At 42.8% G+C, this 23,896-nt stretch overlaps 1 protein-coding gene across 1 annotated transcript in view; it reads left to right on the forward strand.

Moving 5' to 3' along the window:
• The window catches only part of arrdc1b (arrestin domain containing 1b), a 61,777-nt gene that overhangs the window by 29,165 nt on the left and 8,716 nt on the right, over positions 1 to 23,896 (forward strand). Inside the window, exon 3 of the mRNA XM_079525120.1 lies at positions 15,262 to 15,312. Within this exon, the coding sequence (XP_079381246.1) occupies positions 15,262 to 15,312 (51 nt within the window). The remainder of the gene's footprint in view (positions 1 to 15,261; positions 15,313 to 23,896) is intronic.

Below are 23,896 nucleotides of genomic sequence, written 5' to 3' on the forward strand. Positions count from 1 at the left end.
TGACTCTCAAGTGAAGTCCTCTTTGGTGGTAGAATGTTTTAGGGCTTTCTGTGAGCACTGAGCATAGCATCCATACCTGTAGGCAGCCCAGAAGCCATGTAACAAGGTCAAGGGGGATTTCCCTTTGACTGAGCTGTAGAGGTTTGGTTTCCCACACAGGACATCCGGGTTTGAAATCAGATCGTTACACTAGGATGTGGGTCATGCTGTCCTGGTACTGGTAGTGATCTGAATCATGTCAAAACACCTGACTGTAAGGTATACTAGTACTGTATGTGGTAGTTTGTGTGGGTTTTGCTCATGCATACATTGGACATGCATACATTGGATTGAAGCGTAGGTCATGAAAAAATAAGGTTGTGAATACAAGCGGCCGAAATGAGTTTTCTTCGACGGGTGGCTGGCATCTCCCTTAGAGATAGGGTGAGAAGTTCAGTCACGCGAGAGAGACTCGGAGTAGAGTCGCTGCTTCTTCGCCTGGAAAGTACCCAGCTTAGGTGGTTCGGGGCTTCTGGTTAGGATGCCTCTCCGGCGTCTTCCTAGGGAGGCTCTCGAGGCACGTCCCACAAGGTGGACACAAGGTGCAGTTGGAGGAAATACATCGACTCACTGGCCTTGGAACGTTTCGGGATCCCCCAGGAGGAAGTCACTAATGTTGCTCTGGAGAGGAAAGTCTGGAGCTCTCTGGTGGAGCTGTTGCCTCCGTGACCCGACTACGGATAAGCGGTTGAAGATGGATGGATGGATGGATACATTGGACCACAAGTTTGCTTTAGCTACAGACTGGTCTCCCAAGTCTTCATTGCTAAAAGTGGGCGGAAACAATTTGGAGATTTAAAAAAAAAAAAAGCAATTTTCATAATTGGACAGGGATATGATTTGTTTTCAAAGCAGTAGACATAGGTTTGTTTGTTAGTGGCTTTTCTCGCCCCTGTTCAATTGAATTTAGATGTCGCCTGATGTTATCGATAGATGGAGATCCATGATCGTCTAGCAACACAAGGCTACAGTACACCACATCTTACAAACATAATTGTAGAGGCGTTACCTACTGTGCACTGAATTTGTGTTGTAATAGGTGCTGTTAACCGCCAGGACATGTTGCTTTTTTACCGCAGCAATAAAAATTCCATATACCACCCCAGCCCTAGGTAATAGTTTTTTACGGCCATGTATGTACTATGTAGACAGGAAGGAAGACCCCCAGCCCCCCCCGCCCCAGCCATACTAACGAATGTAGGCCTACTGACCCCTGGTAGTCATACGATTGTGTCCAGCACGAAGAATTGCAGACCTATAAGCTCAGTAGCTTACAGCGCATCGCAATGTGACAAGCTGGAGGCTTGTTACAAGGCTCGACAAGCTGAAGGCTTGTTGTCACATTGCTCTACGACGTCAAACGTAGTAGTGAGAGCTATCCTGGCTATTAGGAGCAGTGGGCAACTATTTAACAGCACCCACGGGGAGAGGGCAGGTTCTTACTCGCGGACAGTTCAGCACTAAACTAGAGGAGGAGCCCGGGATCAAACCGGGGACCTTTACTGTTCCTAGATGGCCACTCCACCTCCTGAGCCAGTGAGGCCATGCATACAGTCAAATGTGTTCACCGTTCACCATGTGCCACCCCTGCCTACAACACTGGGGCTTATAGCTAGACCTCGGAAATGAGGGCTTTACACAATCTATTGTTGGTGTGTGTATACTGTGTAATTCTGTGTGTGAGTGTGCGCGTGTTTTGAGTGTGTGCGTGCGAGCCATGCATGCGTGAAACCTGTTGAAAATGCAAATTGCCATGTGGACCTCAGTGACGGTCATTAGACCATGTAATCTGCACTGGTTAAAACATCACTGAGCAGTGCAATGCTTAACCCCAGGTCTCTCTCTCTCTCTCTCTCTCTCTCTCTCAGATACAGCACTTCAATGCTTAACCCCAGGGCTCTCTCTCTCTCTCTCTCTCTCTCTCTCTCTCTCTCTCTCTCTCTCTCTCTCTCTCTCTCTCTCTCTCTCTCTCTCTCTCTCTCTCTCTCTCTCTCAGATACAGCACTTCAATGCTTAACCCCAGGGCGCACTCTCTGTCTCTGTCTCTGTCTCTGTCTCTCTCTCTCCCTTTTTCTCTCTCTTTCTCTCGGATACCGCAGTAGTGCAATGTTTCCGAACGCTCAGCCACAATACAAACTACATCCATGCAACAGTTTGGACAATAGAATAGATAAGAACGTGATAGGAATCAAACGAGTAACCTTTCCAATATGTTCATCGGCACTGACTGATGCTGTGATCACTGAAGGTGAAGGTTTTAGGCTTATTAAATCAGTAAGTCAGATAGGCTTCTTGTCGGTATCAGCTAGGGTGCTAGGCTCCGTTTCAATGCGCTAGACCTCTGGGAGATGGAATGCTGAGGTGGAGCGCAGCCAACACCTACCATCAGCTCCCAGTACTTACAGCACAACATCAAGCCATGCTACTCATACGCTGAGTTGGCGGTGCCCGGGATCGAACCCATGACCTTGTGGTCGAAAGGCGGAGTGCTCTTCCGACTGAGCTACCCGGACACAATTATGTGCTTATTATTACATGTGTTCATATCTGTGTAATGCTTTAAAGGTATACTGTAAGCAGGCACAGTACAATCCCCAATGTAAATGTATCCATTTGTGAACAAAATGGTTCTATTTATACTCTCTCAGAGTTAACCATATTATTAGCCTCGGTAACCAGGATTTTATTTTCGTTCACATTCGGCTGGGGGAATGAGCCACATTTCCTGGTCTAGGAGTGGGAGTGAACTACAGTGCAGAGGGGCGTCGCTTATGGTGTTATTTAACACAAACGGCAAAATATGGTAAAACACTGTTGTCTCAGTGCAGTGACATTCTGTGATTATTTGCCATTATCATATTAAAAAAATTATAATTCTCGTCCAAATGCAACAAGTTGGGTGGGGGGCATCAGCTAGGTCGGGAGGTAACAAGGGGTGCACGGCCAAAAAGGTTTGGGGACCGCTGTGAAACCCTAGAATCCCAATTCCAGTCCTAGCGAACATTCGCTGAAAATAGCAGACCGAGGCGTTGTGAGCTTGTAGATTGTCTGTTTTCCGTGAAGAGATTTGGTGTAGACGGGGGGGAAAGGAGCGGTTCGAGTATAGAGCCATGAGGGACCACGTTTAACCGGTAAACAGATGCTCTATATTCAGACTCATACAGCGGGATAACAAGGTATGGAGACGTGATCGACGGTACGAAATATGCCAGGATTCCAAATCTGCGGCTGTTCCCACAGGACAGCAAAATTAAATGTTCCAATAAATTACAGGCCTTTCATGAGAGACTGTGTTGTGGCATCAATGGAATGGTAAGAGAGAGTATTAAAAGAAAATGTAATCTAGCACAGTAAATATATTCCTGTATAAATATTTTTCATTCAAGTTGTATTTATTCTCGAAACTTCACTGAGTAATTGTCAATATCATATAGAAAAACATCACAATACATCAGAAGATCAGGAAAAGGAAACAAAAGGTATACATGTGAATTACATAGGTTTACAAATAAAAAGCTAAGACAAATTTCAAAACTTATCTAAAAACAGTTTCATATTGTGGGGGTCTATATGCTCACCAAGGTTTTAAAAGGACTCAAGGGTACAAATGTGGTCAATTTTAATGTCATTTGCAGGTCAATACATGTATTAGGGCCACAGAAGCTAAAAGCAGATCTACCAAGTTCAGAGTTAACTTTTGGTACCTTGAATTTGGTGAAATTACTTGACGAGTAAATGTCACTAAATGGTTATGTAAGGCTCCACAATATTGGCAGGAACACAACACTTGTTAGGAAATAACAAATGTCTCACGAAAGGTGTTCTCATGGGACCCTGTGGACCTCGCCAGATAAGCGTACGTCTGGTGGTTAATGACGGTCATTGGGCAGTGGTGTAAAATAACTAAGTACATTTACTCAAGTACTGTACTTAATTTTGAGGCATTATTACTAAGAGACTACGAGACCTTTACTTCTACTCCACTACAATTATTTAAGTTTAATTATTAAGTTTAGTTACTAGTTACTTTGTAGATTTTAATTATTATTACAGGTCATACATTAACCACTTCAGCCCTGTGTACATTTTGGCCATCGCATCTGCTGTTTTAAACATTTCTAAAAGTGTGAAAACTGGGACATTCTGCATGAGGAGTACTTTTACTCAAGTAAATCTTGAATTCCAGACTTTTCACTTGTAACAGAGTATTTCTACAGTACATTGCAATATTGATACTTTTACATGAGTGAGTACTTCTTCCACCACTGATGATGGGGTGGCGCGCCAGACGACGGTCATAGGCTTATGAATCTGCCAGTGCCTGCAGTGAAATTGTCTAGCCATGCGAGGCCATAGGGCAGGGGTATTCAACTAGATTAGGCCGGGGGCCACAACTGTAGAATGATTGTGTGTGTGTGTGTGTGTGTGTGTGTGTGGGGGGGGGGGTGGGTGACAATCCCTGTAAGAGGTGACAAATGACATTTTGTGTGTTCTCAAAATGTATTTTGTGCTCAAACACAAAGATTTATGTATATCCTATATTACAATTGAAAACATGTGCCCAAAAGCACGCACAGGAACAAAAGGCACCAGCTACTACGTCACTGACACGCTGCAACACGCTGCAACACACACTGCAACAACACACTAACACGACACAGCCTTACCCTCCGCGTCGATCCACGGCTATCTCCTCATGTCGCGCCGCACGGCCACACTCGACACCAGCCGCGTAAAAATTGTCATCGCACTGCCACTAAAGCCGGCTCCCGTCCACACTCGCAAACAATATCAATATCAATAATAAACACAAACACGCCACAAGCACCGACACCCCCGCCTAATTTGTTGCCACGTCTATGAAAACAAGCCCAGAAAAAATGCCATTCAACACGCTACTTACAACTCGCTTACAATTCGCGGACCTGGCAACACTGCATCCTGTTTTCCCATTGGCTACGGTTGCTTACAACACGCATTTGCACTGCATCTTGGGAGCAACACAGCTTAATGTAGGGGTCACCGATTGCTGTGCTACATCCCCCTCATGTTCTCACCACCCCGTTCGGCTGCACCACACACACTAACCTACAGAATTCTCCACATGCAACACAGGGCCCTTATTGGCTAGCCCCCTCACATGGCGATCCCCACGCTGCAAAACACAGGGCAGCCAGACACACACACACACACACACACACACACACACACACACACACACTCATTCTAACTTGGATGGACAGCGCCGCGATTACATACACAGTTTACCATACGTCCTCTTCTGGGGGCCTGTCCGGCCAGTCCGGGTGGTTTTATACATTCCTTCAAATGTCCGGGGTTTCACACGTATCGCCTGTAGTGTATCGCTACGCTCACAGACCATTCACACCAATGTGTATTACAATGCACGTTCAATGGTTCGTAGTGGCAAAACACTGTGAGAGGTGGACTTTCAGCCCGAACCCCGGAATGTGTATTCTTCATAACTCTGCATGCGCTGCACGCTCACACCACTACCACTGGTCCCGACCGCAGATCAGAGAAAGGCTCGCTGGCTGCTCCGCTGTCTGCAGATAGACAGACAGCGGAGAACTATCTCATCATTGACATGCAGAAAAAGTAGGCTGCTGTTTTCTTAGCTTTGTGACTGACCAATGAGAAGCACATTGTATTGTCTGCAAAGGAACTATGTGTCTGTCACAAATACAAGTTCTGTCCTGCAAGCCCATGTCATGTCAACACAGACAAGGCAGCTGTGCGCGCGGTGAGTCCTGCAAATTATAATGACCCAATATTATTTCGTACAACCTAGCAAAGCATAACATATGATGGTTTGGAGAATAGGCTGGTCTCTCTTTTTACAACAGATAAGCCATTGCATACAGGTTCTCAAACTTCTTAATTTCAAGGACCCCCATAACTCTGAGAGTCAAACCAAATGGACCCATAACAGTCCCATTTCATTCCATTTCTACAGTATCACAGTTAACAGTTATACAACACTCCATTTGGTTACATTTGTACACTCTCACAGTTACAGACCTGTAAGGGTCCATTTGGGTCCATGTGTTACACTCTCACAGTTACAGACCTATAATGGGTCCATTTGGAACCCCCTCAAGGAACCATGAGGGTCCCTGGATCACACCTTTCACAGCCACTGCTTTAAATAAATACATAACTAATACAGAGCATATTTGATCCATTTATTGTTAGGCTATAGATTCTTTTGACATCTCAATTTAACAGAACCGCCCACGCACGGCACATGCACGACGTGCACGACGTGCACGCGCATGAGCACATCCACATCCACATGCACGCGCGCATGTGTCCTTTTTGGTAATTCAGAATATGGTATGCCTACAGTTACAATAATGCAGACACGCCAATCGCACAAACGACTGCGTCGACACCTGGCGTGGAACAAACGGGACGAACCGAGGCGCATATATGGATAACAACAACACTACACGCGCGCACGCGCACGCGCTGCAACACAAAACAGCTGCATACAACGCGTGTCACTGTGGACTTCTGTATCTGTGGACTTCTGTATCGCAACGCGGGGCAACGCAACTCTGGGATGAGCGGGCCGAAGGCCCGCGAAATTCTAGTATAATACATGTCTGCACTGTTTGCACAGTAATGAGCAGGATACTATGTCTATACAGGTATATGCTACCTTAGAATAGATGTAGACCTATTTGACAGTGCATAAACATAATTGCCTTGACGTTAACGTCTCATTTCTCTCCAAAAGCCCTTGATTAGGATTGAATATGATTAAGGATTGCTGTCATTATGGTAATCTCACACTTCATATCGCACACACCATACCTGTAACTTTCATTAGCCCTCATAATAAATAAATAATAATAATTGTGAAAATTCTTCCAAGGGCCACAAGGGGGGCGCTCCGCGGACCGCATTTGGCCCGTGGGCCGCCAGTTGAATACCCCTGACATAGGGACCCAGTGGACAAACAAGTTCTGATGCCAGGAAAGTTGTGTAACTACTGTACCAGTAAATGTGGCACGGTCTGTACCTAAATAAGGACCAAGATAAGGCCAGATGGCCATGAATATGGTAAAAGTCTATTGTTAAAGGACCACTTCACCACTTTTCACCAATCTTCATATAATAGGTCCTCACTAATAATCGTGAAAAAATGGCGCAGTCTGTGTCTCATAGGAGGACATCATCAATGGGGAATACAAGCAAATAGGAACAGCAGGCTTTCTAGTCCTGAAAAGTTGCAATGCGAAAATGGAAGCCATCATTCTCACGATAATACAAATCTAAACATTTTTGTAAAAAATCTGCCTAATGATGATGTCACTGGTGGATGGGTTTCTGAACTGCCCACAGCCCTCCTATGAGACGGAAAAAAACGTGCCATTTTATCATGATTACTGTATTAGTGAGGACCTATTATATGAAGATAGGTTGAAAAGTGGTGAAGTGGTCCTTTAAGAACATGACATTATTCATAGATGTATTGAAAGATGAGGTATAATAATGACAGTATAAAACCCAAAGTCGGTCGGGGTAGATGAGCCTCAGACAATCTGTATCACGCTTGCTGCACTATATATGTCTCTGTAGACTTAACCCCAGCATTGCATAAATAAAGCCACGCTTGAGATTCTACATTTGTCTCACAAGTCTTGATCATTTCTCTGGAAGAAGAATCCAGCCACAGAAATCCGCTCCTCTGGGAGCGATGTCATCTTAGCTTGTAACAATGAAAGTCCTGTCAGTGATGTGTCCATTGTTGCTTTTATTTAGATATACTATTGGGAAATGAACATCTGAATGTCGTCCCTTGTGTAATAGCGTTTTCTGGAAGAGTTGATACGACGTTTGACGTTTTTTCAAAAACAGGCTTGTGAAACATCTTCACATTTTATACATTTTTGTAAAATACAAAAAAATCCATTTATATTCAAACAAAATAAATCTTCCACAGTGGTTACATGGCCTAAACAATAAATTTAATTCTGAAGAGTGTGGCATCTTAAGTGATCCTTTGGTTCCATTTGTATTTTGTACACTCTTCAGAGTAAAAGTAACACCGATAATTTTACTGTGCACTACTTACATTTTCCGACTTTGCAGCTCAACCTTTCTCTAGACTTTTACAGTCCACCATTTAACTGTAATAAATTATAATAAAACTAAAACTTTGGGATACTCTGCATCTACAAATTGTCTTTTAACACAAATCGGGTTTCACGTCTGAGCAAAAGATTTAAAATCTTCTGTAGTGTAACAGTCCTGTTATATTCACTAACCCACCACTACGCACACATTTCCTGTTTTGATCCCGTTATTACAGGGATTGTCACCTCTTAGATAATTTCTCCAAGTGATTGCTTGTGAAATCAGGCCTATTGTTAGATCAAAGAGCCCAGTGAAGAAGTGAAAGCCAACATGCACGCTGTGCAGGGAGTGGACTACACAATGTGCACGCTGTTCCAACGTGCATGTAATGCGGCTGTCCAGGGACTACAGACAGACAGAAGTATGGTTGGGATCTTTTAGGATTTGAACGATCCTGGTTCCTTAACGATTCCCTCTTAACGGTCCGATTCCTTAACTGTTCCTTTTTTTTTTAATGTTTTTTTGTGGCTTTCGCCTTTATTTTATATTTTTTATGCAGGGACAGACAGTAGGCTGACAGGAAATGGGGAGAGAGATAGGGGGAAGACATGCAGTAAAGGCCGTCGAGATCGGGAGTCGAACCCGCGGCACACTGCCAGACTGGATTACCAGCCAAGGTGCCTGGACCGCTGAGCCATGGCCCAGGCCAACGGTTCCTTTTAAAGATTCCTTTCTTTTTAGGTCTTCATTATACTTTTTTTTTTAAATAAACACTAATTCTACCTTTATATACAGTACTGCATTATTGTAGTGGTTCTCAAAGGGAGGTCCAGGGACCCTATGGGTTACTTGAGGTTGGTTACAAGTGTACTGTCACAGGTCTGTGACTCTGAGAGTGTATAAAATACAAATGGAACCAAATGGTTCCTAATGGGTCCATTTGGTTCTGTTTGTACACTCTCAGAGTTATGGTGGTCCTTCCAGTTCCTCTATGTTGGATCCTGACCCAAGACAGAATGCAGAGTATTGGCCCTGGCCCTGGCCTCCTTGGATAAGGAGTCACCCTCAGTGCTCTTGTCTTCCTAGGTCCCAAAATGAATAATGTGAAGATATAATCTTGTGGGGGCGAGTCGGTGACACAGCGCTAGCGCAGCCAGTTTAATACGTTGTGTGAAGTTCACAGATTTAGTGGCAAAATCTCTCCATCGGGTTTGGATGCTGTCTTTCCTCCTTTTTTATGGTAAAGTACACCCACCCACTAATATTGCTTAAATTTCACATCCTTTATCTCCAACAGTTTCATATCCTTTCCTGTTGTGAAAATGGGCTGCTGTGCCCCAAGGGCTGATTAAATACAGGAAAATGACAGAACACACACACACACACACACACACACACACACACACACACACACACACACTCACACACTCACACACTCACACACTCACACACTCACACACACACACACAGCACTGACTGTGGCTGACTGATAATGTGGTATGCCTCAGTGATGTCACAATACCCCCTCCCATGTTCTTTTGCAGTTATTCATTGTCTTTCTTTGTGAGTGGCAGGATTGCAGGGCGGCTCGTGCGTGTGTGTGTGTGTGTGTGTGTGTGTCACACGCTTGGTGACACACAGGGCTTGTTTTGTAAACTGTCAGTTTTATATTTAGCCCACCCAGGCTTGAGGCATATGCACCATATACTGTGTCTTGACAACATATTCTTATCTTACTTCCATATTACTGATTGCCGTTTCAACATCATTATGTGGTGTTATAATCAATAATAACAACAATAATGATGAAAACTTTTATCTTTGGTACTACATACATAAGAAGACTCTTTTTTGACCTACGGGTCCTTTCAGAACCAGTACCATCTTCTTTGATGTTTCTCTGTGTTTACTTGTGTGTCAGCTCTGCAAACGTGTGTAAACTCATCCCCACAGCTGTTGTAGAAGTATAAATGTACAGTACAATATTTATAGTATAGCACAGTTGCACCCTCCTGCACCCCCTCGCCATTTCCATGTATGTGGCATGCAAACATTTAATTAAAAAATAAACAAGCATATGATCTGTATGCTAGCTGTGTGTTGTTGTGAATATGTATAAAAAAGTATATTTTTAGGCGGTTTATATAGCATTATTTATAGCTAATCTATAGATTAGCATTTACAATTTACTTTTGATACTTTTTGGGGCAGAGAGGAATTTGAAGTACACATTGAAGTACTTCCCTTGTGAGCAATTCAGGAGCAGTGGAAAGGTTGCCCTTGATGAGGTCAGTGTTTAGTGTTGATGTTACTGTCTGGGAGAATGTAATTAGACTTATATAGAGATAAGTGATGGTCTGATACGCTCAAGATGTCCCTGCTTTGAAGGAGAGGGAAAGGGCCTAATGATGGTTATAATAGTGATAATACAAATTTAAGCTAATATTAATAATACAAATCGTTGCTGTCGGGCAGAAACCTTGTATCTAAGAATCTATTTCCTTCGCCGTTTAAGATCCTTTGGTGCTAGTAGACGGATTCTTCTTTTGTTTTTCACTTCTGTTATTATGAGTGTTCTTCAGTACTGTAGTACCACCTGGTATGGATGCTTCTCTGTAGCCTTAAAGTCACAGATGCTGCAACAACTAAACATTTGTTCAAAGATTGTTGGACAACCACTTCAGAGGCTCTATACATCCACGTATGATAACAGCATCCTAAGGTTAGCAAGGAATATTACCTCTAATACTAGCCATGTCTTGTATGGAGAGTATAGGTTGCTGCCTTCAGGAAGGAGATATGGTGTTCCAGCATACAATAAGGTCAGACTGAAGAGGTCTTTTGTCCATCTCTGATGCTTAATCAGGATTTTGGCCAGAACTAGACTGAGCTGTGGACATTGCTTTCTGCCCTTATGTTCTCTATGTATGTAACTGTATTTTATTTCTATTTTTTGTCCTGTGTTATGTCAAATGTGTATATGTGTTGCATACAAGGCCGCTGGGTCGCAAAACGAATTTCAGTGCGAACTGACAAAGTAATATATCATATATCATATCATATCATCTCTCCATATTTCAACTTTTTATACATTTTCGTAAATGAATGCTCTACTTCATCATGAGCAGTCGGTATCGGCCGATATTTGCCATTATCCGTCAATATCGATATGTGCAAATAAAACTGACATTAACCGATGGCAGTAGCCGATATTCATCTGTTGTCGATAAGCATACATTTTGCGTTGGCTATGTTGCTGTGTTGGTTATTTGCAGCCTACTGTACCAAGCTGTAGATTCTGAACATGTATTTCTTGTATTGAAGATGTATTTGTTTCCTTGGCACAAAAGGGGGAAATGAAAACAACAAAAACTAAAATAAACATGTTTCGGTATATCGGTATCAGTATTCGGCTATCGGCTAAATTGTACAGTTTTAAACATCCATATCGGTCAATCATTTCCATATTGGTGCATAGTTTTCACAGTTTTTACAGTGGACCAATGCAGTGATTGATATCAAATTCAACTGTAGGCATCAGTCCAAATTGTGATCCATGTGACGAGTACAGTATGCAAGGAATCTTCCTTTATCATAAACAAGTGTAAAGAGACAGGCTCTCGGCTGTCTTCCGCTTCTGCCTTAAAGATATATACCAAATCTGCTTCTCAAATGTCTTTGTGCAGGGTATTTCAGAATTTAAAAGCATATAGTGTGAGAAGGCAGTGTTGCCAAGTTTCTTATGAGTGACTTTGGGTATATTAAACCTGCTGCAGAGGATCTTTGTTTCCGGGGTTGGGGCGTTGAAATCAATTCTGAATGGAATTGCCGGAATCCAGTGAAGTGTAGCCAAAAACAAGAGTGCGCGTGACGTGGTCTCTCTTTACTGGTACTGTTAGCAGAGACTAGTGGTTGTGTTTTGAACCTCTAATCTCTTGTAATTGAGGTAAATCAACCACTGGAGCACAGACTGTTAAGTGCCTGTAAGTAAGTATTAGTGAAGGTGCACATCGCACCTTCTTTATTAATACAGTCACGTAACAGTCCGCGCCGCTCCAGTGGTTTGTTACCTTTGCTGCTGTGTCCTCCTTGGATGCATCGTACCTGCCATTACTCGGCTGATGTGTGCGGTGGTATTCTCTCTTGTGACTGACTTCTTTGGGGAGAGTATTGCAATAGTCTCATCATAAAGGCATATAGTCTCAGCATCCTGCTGTATTAAGAATTGCCGTAGTTTGGAGGTATAACTGACAGACCGCTGACTTGCTCCCCATGTTGAATGGATAGGATCGCCTCCATTTTATTTGCATTTAGTTTAAGGGAATGCAGATTTGTCTATATGGATTTTGGATAGGCAGGAAGTCAACATGTAGCAATGGGATCACTAAGGTAATTCAAAGTATAGATGCCACACAGGTATAATTATGTAGATATTGAACATGACTCAATATTTCAGCTGCCAAGAATTTGGGGTCTTCATTTAGTTTAAGGGAATGCAGATTTGTCTATATGGATTTTGGATAGGCAGGAAGTCAACATGTAGCATCGGGATCACTAAGGTAATTCACAAGTATAGATGCCACACAGGTATAATTATGTAGATATTGCCAAGAATTTGGTGTCTTCATTTAGTTTACCAGCATTCTATTCCCCACTCTGATTTCAGAAGCTGTAAAACTGAACAAATAGATAGATAGCACAGTAAATAGTGCAGTAGCTACACATCTAGGAGCCCTATTTTTGCGGGTGCCTTACCCCTTATCCCTAAACTTTATTTTTGTCTCCACCAGGCCGAAGGCATGGGGAGAGAGTATGTTTTGCACTCCGTCCGTCCGTCCGTGTGTCCGTGTGTCCGTCCGTGTGTCCGTCTGTGAACAGCTAATCTCTGGCACCGTTGGCTTGATTGCAGCCATACTCTGGACACACACTCCCTGGATGCCAGAGCTGAACCTCTGCTCCAAAGTTTTCACATTGGCCTGTTATAGCGCCACCAGGAGGCCGCTTTGTGCAAAACAAATGTTTTGACGGTACACCCACAGATTTTGTCCAAACATTACGCAAATTGGTACACAGTCTCTCTAGAGCCATTCAACGGAACGGGTCTTTCAGATTTCTCAGACTCCATCCTGATTGGCTACGATTGGCTTCCAAAGTTCGCAGGAGTGCTCCGTTTCAAACAAAATGCTGCAAATCATGAACACATCGTGTGATTTCCGTGAAATTTTGCACGCACATTCCCACTAGGCCGAGGAAGAAATGCCACTTGAATATTTTCAACTCAGCCTCATGGTGGCGCTATAACTGGCCGATTTGTGTTTTTACCTATAACTGCACCGATCTGTGTAAAACCATGTATGCACACTCCCTAGAGGCCAAGGAAAAACCTTTGCCTGGAATTTTTCACATCTGCTCTTTATAGCGCCACCAGGAGGCCGACATATGTAAAACACATTTTCTAATATTACTCCTTTAGATTTTATCCAAATTTCATGCAAATCGGTACGCATGCTCTCCATAGTCATGTGATCATGTGATTTGTTTGATTTCTCATAATTATCCATCCTGATTGGCTACGATTGGCTTCGAAAGTTTTCAGGAGTAGCCCGTTTTGTACAAATCGCCACAACTCCTCAACGCAGCGTCCGATTGCGGTGAAACTGTGCATGCCTATTCCCACTACTAGGCTGAGGAAGAAATGCCACTTGACAGTTTTCAAATCAGCCTCATGGTGGCGCTACAACAGGACAAGTCGCGACACACACACACACACACACACACACACACACACACACACACACACACACACAACCCAAATAAACATGTTTATATTACTCCTAAACAATTTTTTCCAAACATCACACACACTCCTATCCTCCTGGTGGAGACCTGTGCCCAGAAGGGCACTTTTTCTAGTCTGTTACTGTTTTGAAAAACATTTTTAAATAGTTCAAATTGCCGATCTACAAGCTCACAACATGTTAATGAAGATCGGTTATTTGAAGTATTTTAAAATGTATTTCAAAATAGTAAAAAAAGGTATTTTTTTTTAGGTATAAGGGGTAAGGAAGGTAAGCCCTATTTTTCCCAGTGCGCCAATAGGGCCTTAGTAAGAGGAGAAGTGCACAGTTAAATCCTCAGTGTTAACTTGAGAGTGTACAAATGTCACAAAATGGTTGTCATTTGGTGACAACTGTACTCTCTCAAGAGTGATGTTGGCCCTTTGATGTTAAGGTGGAAGAGAGAGGTATAGCAACTCAAGAGGTGCCTTCTGTCTTGGGTCGATCACAGCTTAGCCTTGCTGTGCTTTGTAAATCATTGATTAACTTTGCCGGGGAAACTGTTGAACTTTCCCAGCCGACACGCATTGCGTTTCACGAAACCTGTAGTTTGTCATTTCCTCTGACAATGTGTGATTAGACTCAGCTGTGTGTGAACCCCCTGTGTTATCAGCAGGGGAAAGTATCTCTCTCAGCCGGGCTGTGTTTGAACACTAAAGCCTGTTTGTGACTGAAACTCCATCCATTAGGGACATAGGTAAGCCCGCCCGTCACCTGGATATATCTGTGTCAGCGTTTGTGCTCAAGGCTATGAAAAACAGCTAAAATAAACACACACGCTCACACATGCACGAGTGTAGCAAGCAACATGCGCGCTCACGCACACAAACGCCCCCGACCACCTCTGTAGGGAAATTGACCTGCATGTTGGCGATGACACGCATACCAAACATTGTTGTTGAGCTTTCTATCATCTTAAACATCAGCGTGACCTTTGAAAGGTTTTGTGTCTGACCCATTTCTGTCGCTTCTTCTTACTTCACTTCTCTTGTTATCAAGACAATAGGTATTGTTTGCCTTGAGTCCACGAGGAGGACTGGAATATGTTTAAACAAGTAACATTTTCATTTGTTATTAAATATGAATGTTTTTATTTATATAAAACATTATATTTTCATTGAACGTCCCTGTTTAATTTACTTTTGTTTCCTTTTCAGATGACAAACCATGATTGTAGTTATTCTTATTTGTTTGTCTGTTCTAATAGCTTTTTTACTGTAAACCTCATTATGATGAACTAAACTAAAATTGTTTTCAACCGTTCGTTGTCTTTTTCCAGGAACGTTGAACGCTGGTGAATACGCCTTCCCATTCCAGTTCCTCATTCCAGGTAGGCTGGGGTTTAATCTTTCATTCCTCCATGTCACTGACACGCCCGCGGTTCCCATAATTGTTTTCCAAGGTGAACTACTTCATGATCCTTATCACAATTCCATTTCGTGGCAAAACAAATAGGTGACATAAAATAACCTGCAGTTGGAACCACTGCTGATATCATATCATGCCACTTTGGAGATACAGGAGTAGATAACCACCAGTGGCATTTATTTAACAGTTGGTATGGTCCCATTCCGTCTACGTTACTATGACTAGACTATTATTGCGCTGCAATAAAGTAGAAATTAATAATCCCGATTATTTTCACCGACATTGATGACGCAATAATAATGTGAACATCAATGGCTTTGTACTCACAGAGCATCAGCTGTTAGTGGGGAGGGAAGTAGGAAGTATAAATATAATATAATAATGTAATATATCGGAATTGGTATCGGCCGATATGACCCTGCAAATAATCGGAGATCGGATATCGGTCTCTAGTAGAAATATGTCACTAGTATGACTAGTATCACTCTGCATATTCAGTATTGTGAAATGTGCCTTAGCGTACTTGTTACAGGGGTGTAATAGTCAATACACAGACAGAGTGGTACTACACTCCAACACAGTGGTATTCCTACCATAGCAACACAGTATTTGTATGCTTGCTTAGCCTCAATAAAATGAATGACTTATTTTGTTTTTATGTAAGCATGATTTGACAATGATGGGGTGTGTCATTGGAACCAAATGTTCCAACCACGTAATATGTAATATAGTGTATTACATATTAGGCTCGTAGTGTATTATGAGGGCTCCTTTGAGTAAAGCACAAAGCACTGTGATGTAACATAAAGATTGGCATGACACCTAGATCTATGTCATCGATACTGTACTCGAAGGCTCAGCTACATAACAGTACACACACACACACACACACACACACACACACACACACACACACACACACACACACAGACACACATGCGTGGCACATCAGAAAACACTCCCTATTTGAAAGGACTGAAGGGTGATTGTGCAGGTGTGAGGGCACACAGTGCAGGAACTGTCTGGGATGTTGTACTCTCTCTCTCTCGTTCTCTGGGGCGGGTTGAGACGGGGGTTATTTTTAGCGCAGCGTCTCGTGGTGCTGTCAGTGTTTAATTGCTCTTCATGGACTCTTGCTTTGCTACTCAGCCTACAGCTCTTTACCCTGTTCAGACCCCATGGGGATCTTGTGAGCGTCTGCACAGGACATGTTAACTAGGGTTATCATAGTTAACAAAAATAACTAAGGCTAGAAATGTGACAACATTTAAGTTAAGAAATAAAAACAAGGCTTTAATAATAACTAATTGAAACGGTTTTGTGTGTTTAACAAAACTAACTAAAATCATAGAGAAGGTGATGTCTTTGTCAATATCTCGCCGCTGACACATGCCCCGTATTACAGTAGAAAACTAACACTAACAATACAAAAACTATACTGAAACTAAACATTTTCAAAAGATTAACAAGCAAACCAATTTCAAAAACAAATTGAAACTAAACTGAAATTTAAAACAAAAATTAACTAACTAATGAAAAATTCTAAACTATAATAACTATAATAACTCCCTGATTTGTGTTGAGTGGATCACTGCAGTGGATTCACCCTATGAAGGCAGTAAAACAGGGCTAAAACTGGTGGACCGGCATTTTTAGCTTTGAGCTTTCACTAATCATGCTGTCGAGTCGACCACTTTCCAAAGCACAGCCAATGCGTTCGATTAATTTACTTATGGTTTGTTAAGGAAAATCTACGTTCAGAGACTTGAAATTGTACTGTTATTTCGATTGATGGCGAGGAAAGGGGCCAGCCATGAGCCAAAACAGCCAAAAGCTTTGGTGCGTGCGTGCGTGCGTGCGTGCGTGCGTGCGTGCGTGCTTGTGTTTCACAGCAAACCACACAGCTCAACTGATGTTACGTAAAATGTCAGATGCTGCTGTTAAGCTCACGTTCGCAGAACATTGATGCTTCACTCTCAAACTGCACACCTACAGTTGTAAACTTGCTGTCCATAGCTACAGCTTGTACACGGAAGCCACACCGGCACTAGACTCTCTGTCTTTTTTTTTTTTTAAGATATTTTTTTGGCCTTTTCTGCCTTTATTGATAGGTTGAAAGTAGACTGACAGAGAGATGGGGGAAGACACGCGGCAAAGGCCGTCGGGATCGGGAGTCGAACCCGTGGCAACCCTAGGCTTAGCAGCCTAGGTGCCCAGACGGTTGAGCTAACCGCCTGGGCCTAGACTCTCTGTCTTGTCTTGTTTTGTCAAGTCATAATGGTGTTTTATTTCAATTTAAAGCGCATATTGATTTGAAAAGTAGTCCCTGGAGAAAAGATTGATATGTGAAATTGAAGCGTCCATGACTTATTAACCTCACAATTGTGTTCAGCCAACATTGACTTAATTATTCAGGGAGGTTTGGTAGCGTTTGAATAACTTGGGACAAAATGTAAATAAATGCTAAGTCTAAAATGAAGGGTAAATTGGTCTATTTTTATTTATGGCTGAGGCTGTGAATAGACAATGACATGTATTAATGCCGGAATAGTCCTTTTAGGCAATAACGGGTGTGTTAGATAAGGGGAAACCGAAACCCAGATTGATCCAGACACAGGGATGATCAGGTGTCGCTGGATGTGTCTGCCCTAGGGACAGACAAGCATGTTGCTGTCAGGTGTTTTTTTTTTATTTTATTTTTTTTGTGGCTTTCGCCTTAATTTTATATTTTTTATGGAGGGACAGACAGTAGGCTGACAGGAAATGGGGAGAGAGATGGGGGGGGACATGCAGTAAAGGCCGTCGGGATCGGGAGTCGAACCCGCGGCACACTGCCAGACTGGATTACCAGCCAAGGTGCCTGGACCGCTGAGCCACGGCCCAGGCCTGCTGTCAGGTGTTTGTCTAAATCGTTGTTTCTCGTACATTTCCATATCAAGGACCACCACATTAATACTGTATGTATGCAGTTTGCTGCTGACCCCCATCTGAAAACGCCCTAAAGGACCTCTGGGGGTTCCCCGGGCACCACTTTGAGAACCACTGATCTTAAAGTATGTGAAATGTGTAGAAACTCTAGAAATAGGGGGTGCTTCAGTCACTGTAAGCAAGGCTTGGTGCCAGACTAGTTGGGGAACGCACTGTTAAAATAATTGTTGAGCAATTTTGTACTCTATAGTAAAACATTGTCGCTGTTGTTCTACAAAGTAATGATGCGACACAAGTGTTGTTTCAGCGGATAAACAGATGGCAGGAGAGATAATGATGAGTGGCAACAGCAGATCTACATCTACAAGCTTACAATGTGTCTTATTGCGCATTTTTCATCTGGGAGTTCAGTAATGATGGAATTTTTTTTTTAGATTTTATGACCTATGGTTCAAGAGTTGTAGGCCCAAGTGTGAATCAGCATGTCATACATAGCGCCACCATCAGGCCAATACCAAAATTTTAGCATTTCTTCATTGGCCTTGTGGGACAGTTTCACGGCAGTCGGACACTGCGTTCATGATTTGAGGTATCCATCTTGATCACACGACTATAGAGATAATGTGTACCGATCTGCGCAAAAATCGGCTTCCTGGTGGCGCTATAACATTTGGGCCATTGATTGATTGATTGAAATATTTATTAACAGTTTGCAGAATTACAGTACATTTCAAGCACAACTCAATACAAAGACTGTTAACTGTGAGTGAATAAAGCATTACACTTGTTTACAAGAGGGTCCACCATGTTCAAATCATCAAAACATTTAGAGACGTACAAATAGACACTTCTATATAGCCAAAGAACAGAACAGGAATTCATCATAAAGGAGGTAAAAAAGGGAAAGAAACATATACAGTGAGGGGGGAAAGGGGTGGGTGGAGGGGATTCAGATTCTACGGGGGCCAGTTTCGAATTGCAGCCGTCCGTAGGTGCCCTTTGAGAGCGTTTTTGAAGGAGTCAAGGGATCCAACAGTCTTAATGACTGTTGGTAGGGCGTTACACTTTTTGGTGGCATAGGAGCGGAAAGAATTTAGTCCCTTGTTTGTGCCGAATCTGGGTTGGACATGGTTTGTTGCACTCCCTCTGGTGTTGTGGGTGTGGACTTCGTTAACATTAAGGAAGTATTTAGACAGGTGCATTGGTATCTTGGTGGTGTAGCGAATCTTGTGGACCAGACCCATTGCAAGATGCTGTACTCTGTCATCAACCCTAAGCCATTCCAGCCTGTCAAAGTGGACAGGGGTGAGGTGGGTTCGGGGGGTGAGGCCAAGTAGGAGCCTGACCAGTTTGTTTTGGGAAGTCTGGAGCCTTGTTTTAAGGGCCTTTGAGGTGCTGTGGTACCATCATCGTGGCAGCGGTGGCCGAACGGATAGCGGCGCGGTCTAGATACCGGAAGGTTCCCAGTTCGAATCGGCCGTCCGACACGTTAAAATTACCACCGCTGAAATGCCCTTGAACAAGGCATCAACCACTACGATGAAATGTGTTCTATGAGCAGGGCCTGGCTGGAAACAAGTTCTTGAGCTTAGCCCAGATACCCTGGGTAAATATAGATTTCATTTCATTTCATTTCATTTCATTTCATTTCAAGAGGTGCATGCATAGTCAAAGAAACCTTGTACGAGGGCTCCTGTTAGGGTCTTCAAGGTGTTTTTGTTGACCAGTGAGGAGATCCTGTAAAGGATCTTATTCTTTGGTTGACTTTTTTGATTACGTTGGTGGCCATTTTATCACCGGAAAGATTAGCCTCCAGGATGGAACCTAGGTAGATAATGTCATCTTTTCGTGTGATAATATTGTCACCAACTCTAACCAAGATTCCAAGAAGCCATCTGCCTTGCTGAGGTTACTATTTGATCCAAAGAGAATGGATTCAGGTTTTCCCAGGTGTAAAGATAGTTTGTTATCAGCGAGCCAGGTGCAGATTCTACCGAGTTCAGAGCTGAGGGCCTTTTCAACCTGCAGTTTGTTCCTGTCCGAGACTAGCAGTGCTGAGTCATCTGCGAACAGGAACAAGTTGCAGTCACAAGCTGATGTCATGACGTTTACAGAGGTTCTGCTCTGGCCTCCAGGGAGTTAGTGATATTGCACAGTTTGATTGTTGATTGTCGCTGGAGAATTGCTTAGTGTACTGTACACACAAACACACACACACACACACACACACACACGCACACGCACACACACACACACACAGGCGGACTGACAGGGGAGAAAACAGTCTTGACCACGCCTGGCAGAGACAATAACACTACAGACTTTCCTGTCAAGTTTCAGAAAACTTCCACTAGCTTGCGTGCAGATGAGTTGACAAAAGCAAATGTGAAAGGTCAGGTGGGGATGCAGGGAGTGGACAAAGGGGAAGGAGGGATGGAGACGTTTGTAGAAAGATGAGAGCACACATGAGGATTTGTGAATGGTAGACTTACCGAGTCTGAAGGCTAGGGTTTCAGATGGAGGAGGTTGAAAACGAGAAAGGATTAATAAACAGTGGTGAACAGTACTTTTACTTTCTACAAAAAAGATGTGTAGATTTAGATTATCATTACAGAGCGTATTGATTGAATGTATTGATCAATTAAGCCCTACTTTATACTTAGGGCTCCATTTTCGTCACCGCTAAACTCCTAATCCCTAAACTTCTTTGCCTTTTTTACTATTTTGCAAAACATTTTTGAATAGTTAAAATGGCCAGTCTCCAAGCTCACAACGTGTCAATGTAGATTGGCTAGTTGAACAATTCAAAAATGTTTTTCAAAATAGTAAAAAAAAGGCAAAGAAGTTTAGGGATATTAGGGGTTTAGCGGTGACGAAAATGGAGCCCATAGTCTATTCAAAAATAGCCGATCTTCAAGCATTATAGCTCCACAAAAACAACTGGCATTCAACTGAAAAACGGGTTGCGATGTGACAATATAAATGTCCGGGCTTGAAGTAGTGTGCTGCAGGAAGTATCCAGTGTTTCTCAAAGTGGCATCCTCAACAACATCTGTCAATATTAACGGGCACCTGCCTACTCGGGAAAGATGCAGGTCGGGAATGATGCAAATTAGGAATGCATGCCCCATTCGCTTATTATGCATTATACCCATATTGTATCCATTATTGTACCCACAGTCAGCATACCCGTTGGACCCGTATGTCTGTGTCCCTTTTATACCCATTATAAATCATGTGAAAAAACATTTGGAATATATTTTTTAAACATCTTAACAAGACAAATCTGGCATAGGATGCAGATGTGTGTCAGCGGCAAAATTAATATTCATTTGGAGGTCCCTCATTCCTTGATATGAAAAGGAACACCCAGGCTATCCTGCCTTGCTTTATGTGTCTGCCTCAGAGAACAAGGAAGTGTAGACAGACAGACAGACACGAGGGAGGCGTTGGCCGAGGTAGACTCAGCTTACTGGATTCACAGCTGCAGAGCCCTGGCTGCCTCTACCACAGGACCAGTGCAATTAAGCCTGGAGGGATGAATGGGTTTAGATAAGAAGAGCTGAGGTGAAGAGGTGAATGGCCTTGTTCCCAGAAACAATGATGGAGAGAGAGAGAGAGAGCAGCTGGGAGAGGGGGGAATAATGACTAATTTATACTGTTGACTGTGTCACTTGCTGCATGGCGATATCTGTTCTTTTCGCTGTCGTGCAATTCACTCTTCGCTAAGTCCCACCCAAGCCCGTTGTTGGCCAATACCACGTTAGCGACGGTTACTAAGGTAGAAAACTGGTCACGCTTGCATGCTGGTCAAATACCTGGCTCTCAAAGTCAGTCAGTTAGCACATAAGCGAACACAACAAAAGCTGATTCTGACAGTTTATGACATCAGGAAAACTTTTCGTCTTTTGATAGATTTATAAAGTAACTATTTTGGTTGGAGATATACAGTGAAGCGGTTCTGGTGTTCCCAACTCTCGTTTGTAAACAAGTCTCCATGCTGTTTGAGCACCCAGCTGCAGTCCCAGACATTTCTCCTAAAGTGTCTCCCTCAAACGCGTCCAAAATTGTGTATGGTGTTTGCGACAAGTGGACGAGATCAAATACATTTGTTTACATCCAACGGCCTGGATGGAAGGCTGAGACCGAGGCTACTTCAGAAGTGTGTGTACAGATTTGGACCAATCAGATCGTTTTGTAGGCAAACCGGAACTTCTTTCCACACAAACTTGTCAGGGTTGCCAGGTCTGCTTATTTCCCGCTACTTTTGGCTTAAGGCTAATAATTAGTGTATGTAATACATTACCAAAACATTAATTATCATAGACATAGGCCTACATAGTATTTATAATGATAAATGCATACAATCTTTTTATTATGATTATATATGGTCATATTATTGTGTTTGTTTTGGCTTGTTTTTCTTGATTTGGCTTTAAGAGTTGGCTTGTTTTTGGAGGTGGGTTGGCTTATTTCTCTCACACAATGTGGCAACACTGAAGTCAAAACAAAAACAGACAAGACAACGTTGACATTTTTTATTAAAAATAAAAGTGAGTGAGTTTTCCTGATGTCATAAACGGTCAGAATCAGCTTAGTGTTCTAAAAGAGTGACTTTGAGAGCTGTTCCCCCGTTACAATGGAAGTCAATGAGAGCCTATTTTTATTTCTAATATGTACTATTAAACTGCACAACGGAGCGAAATAATTCATGGAACGGACTAGTTTGCTCATAACAAGGTAAGAAAACAAACCCTCTTTCTGAGGTCCACACATGCTGTACAGCAAATATATTTATTGACACTGCTTAAACATTTTGACCAGCATTGCAAGCGTGACCAGTTTTCTACCTTAGTAACCGTCGCTAACGTGGTATTGGCCAACAACGGGCTTGGGTGGGACTTAGCGAAGAGCTAATTAAGTCTAAATAGAGCTTTTAGACCAGCGATTCTCAACTCGTGGGCCAGAGCCCTCTGGTGGGCTGTGAGGATACTGCAGTCTGCAAGTCCCCCCCCCCCCCCAAAAAAAAAATTGACACAACATTGTATTACTAATAGGCAGTAGGCACCTCCGGTCGGGCGGTTCTCTAGATACATGAGCTACAGAGTGGGCCCTGATACAGGAAAGGTTTAGAGTAGACTGTGGAGAAGATGAGTGATATACAGTAAATTAATGAGTAGGATACTTCCTCCTTCCTTCAAAGTTTGTCTTTGTATTCAAGGCTGAGTCAGACAGAAAGGCAGACATGTTGTTGAGATAAGGAGCTGATTGCACAGCAGTGTTTGGGATACCAACTGAAGCACAACATACACTGCACTGAACAACTAAGACTAACCAGCTTAAGCAAGGCTTAAGATGATTTCTAATCAATGGAGTTATGTGCATAATTAACTTCGGCAGCATTTGTATTCTGTTCTAATGACATTTTTAGCTAGCTCCTTGAGAGAAAATGTCACAATTACACATTCCTGGGACTGAACAATTCCAAAACAAGAAGGAGAAGTAGGTCGGGAGTAGCTTATTGTCTGTATCAGCCGGTAACACGTGGGAGTCTATCCCCGTTACAATGCGAGATGGATTGCTGAGGTGGAGCGCCACCATCAGCCACCATCAGCTCC

Source organism: Electrona antarctica (genome assembly GCF_951216825.1).
Source record: "Electrona antarctica genome assembly, chromosome: 16".
In the NCBI taxonomy this organism is placed as follows: domain Eukaryota; kingdom Metazoa; phylum Chordata; class Actinopteri; order Myctophiformes; family Myctophidae; genus Electrona; species Electrona antarctica.